The sequence below is a fragment of the Engraulis encrasicolus genome, chromosome 5, assembly GCF_034702125.1.
Source record: "Engraulis encrasicolus isolate BLACKSEA-1 chromosome 5, IST_EnEncr_1.0, whole genome shotgun sequence".
Lineage (NCBI taxonomy): Eukaryota > Metazoa > Chordata > Actinopteri > Clupeiformes > Engraulidae > Engraulis > Engraulis encrasicolus.
In genome coordinates, this window is record NC_085861.1 from 47,886,222 (window position 1) to 47,888,721 (window position 2,500).

The 2,500-nt window shown below is 39.3% G+C and overlaps 1 protein-coding gene across 3 annotated transcripts in view; it reads left to right on the forward strand.

Moving 5' to 3' along the window:
- The window catches only part of dop1a (DOP1 leucine zipper like protein A), a 69,166-nt gene that overhangs the window by 53,036 nt on the left and 13,630 nt on the right, over window positions 1-2,500 (forward strand). For all 3 annotated transcript variants that reach the window (XM_063199606.1, XM_063199607.1, XM_063199608.1), the window contains one exon: window positions 854-963. In XM_063199606.1, the coding sequence (XP_063055676.1) occupies window positions 854-963 (110 nt within the window). The remainder of the gene's footprint in view (window positions 1-853; window positions 964-2,500) is intronic.

The window sequence follows — 2,500 nt, forward strand, 5'->3', positions numbered from 1 at the left end:
TTGATCAGGCATACTTCTACGACTCACAGACAGGGACTTCTCAGGCAGAAACAATGGAGCACAGTGTCTGGGAAGTGATGTTCAGTGTAGCATGCCAGTGTGTATGGGTGGAACCAGTCTTCTTGAGTCCTCTTTTAATCCTAAATGTGCTTTTGTCCTTGGATCACTAAATCCCATGTCCTCATAGCTCTGAACAAGCCAAAGTGTTAAAGCCCTCTCAGATATTTCTGTTGGCAGTTGCGGGTTTCTGGCACTCTCTGGCACATTCACTAAACGTGCCCTGAATTTTACAGTTCTCTTTTTTTTCGCCCAAAATTGTTCAGGCATGCCCTTGCTTCTTATACAGGAGTCATCTCTCTGTCTTTCACACAGACAGGTACACACGCACACACGCACACACACACACACACACACACACACACACACACACACACACACTGTAGTGCCCCCCTCTATCGCTCTCATTCTCCATTTTGTACTCTACAGACACTGATAGTGCTCCAGATAATGCGGAGAGAATTAACAGTCAAGGGTGGAATACTTTCAGACAGAGTCCAATTTATTTTCTTGCAGAACCCGTACAATTAAGGTTCATGCATTCTGATTTTGCCATAAACTCTCTCGTTTGTGCGTGTGTGTGTGTGTGCGCGTGTGTACGTTTGTGCGTGTGTGCGTGCGTGTGCGTGTGCGTGTGTGCGTGTGCTCGTGTGTGTGCTCGTGTGTGTGTGTGTGCGTGTGTGTGTGTGTGCGCGTGTGTGTGTGTGCGCGCGCGTGTGTGTGTGCGCGTGTGCGTATGTGTGCATGCGTGTGTGCATGCTTGTGTGTGTGTGTGCGTGCGCGCGTGTGTGTGTAGGTACTGGCGCATCTCCTGGATATGGTTTTCTACAGTGATGAAAAGGAGAGGGTCATTCCCCTGCTGACCAATATCATGCACTATGTGGTGCCTTATCTTCGCAATCACAGGTAAAGCAGACCACTACGTCTTACTACTACTGCCACTACTACCTCTACCGTTAAAGAAAGTCAAGTCAAGTCAAATTTATTTTTATAGCGCATTTCATACACAGGTGCAACTCAATGTGCTTCACAAAAAAAAACAAACAAAAAAACATTTCAGTCAAAGAACATTTAAAAACATATGGTAAAAAGAAAGCATAAAAATAACAATACATTTTTAAAAAATGTGTTTAAAACATTCAGATAAAAACATATGGTAAGAAATAAACATAGAAATAAAAATAATATAAAATGCATGCATGAGAATGTTGAATACTCTGGCCTTCTTCAAACTTACAAAACACCAACATCCAAAGTGTCTCTATATTCACCCCAATTAGTGAACACCTGGTCCCCTAGAGTATAGATCTCATCCATTGGTTGATCACCCTAAATGCCTCTGAGCACAAGGCTCACTCATTGGCAAATCAGTCTTAATTAGGGTCGACCCGGGCTTACATCTATTTACTCATGTTTACAGATTGAAATTAAAACATCAGTTCCATTAAAACATCATAAATAATTCAATCTGAAAAACTACTACTGCTACCCCAGATATTCTAGATATCACCAAGATTGTGTATGTTACAGTAGTACTGCTTCTACTGCACAATCTCCTCTTCTTGTCGCATCAATTTATTCTACTATTCCTATTACACAGATATTTCTGTATACAAGTATCTACAAAGTAATCCACAGCTTCTACTATTACTATACTAAGCAGTCCAAGGAGTGGTTATCCATTTCTTTCCTCCTAAATTACAATTCTCGCCTCTGATTTGTTTAGAGTAAAGATGCATGATTTAGCTTGGGAAAAAATGCTGAACAAAATAGAATTACCATGACATGTACATACATAAGTATTCATCCATTTGACTGCATCTGTACAGAGTTGTATAAAGTAGACGTAGTAGACGTACTCTAACAAATGTAATTACTTACAACACTGGTGGTGTAATATTTCAATGTTTCAACTTTGGGTAACACTTTCTATGAAGCCCGTATCTATAGCGCTTATGAGCACACTTATAATAACTTATAATGCGCATCATCATCATAGTGCATTACAGTATGACTACACTCATACCGCTTCATGATGGAGAATATCAACAGTCATGAATAACTATAAATCTGGCTTTTAATGCATTATAAATCTTAGGGTGTTTTGAGTGCTCGTGAATGGTTATAAACCACAGGCAATGAAGAGGCTTATAATACATTATAACTGTCATAAAGCACTATGATTAATTATGATGTGCATTATAAGTTGATATAAATGCGTTCATAATGCACTACTAGATATGGGCTTCATAGAAAGTGTTACCCAACTTTGTAATAATATACTACTAGTGTTGTAATTACATCTGTAAGAGTACTGTAAGGCATTTTGCTATACTCAGATTTTTTGCTATATGTGTAATGTGCAATAATGTTTATTAGGTCTTTGTGTATGTCGTGTATCTACAGTATGTCCAGTGGTGTGATCTACTTTTTTACGGTGGGT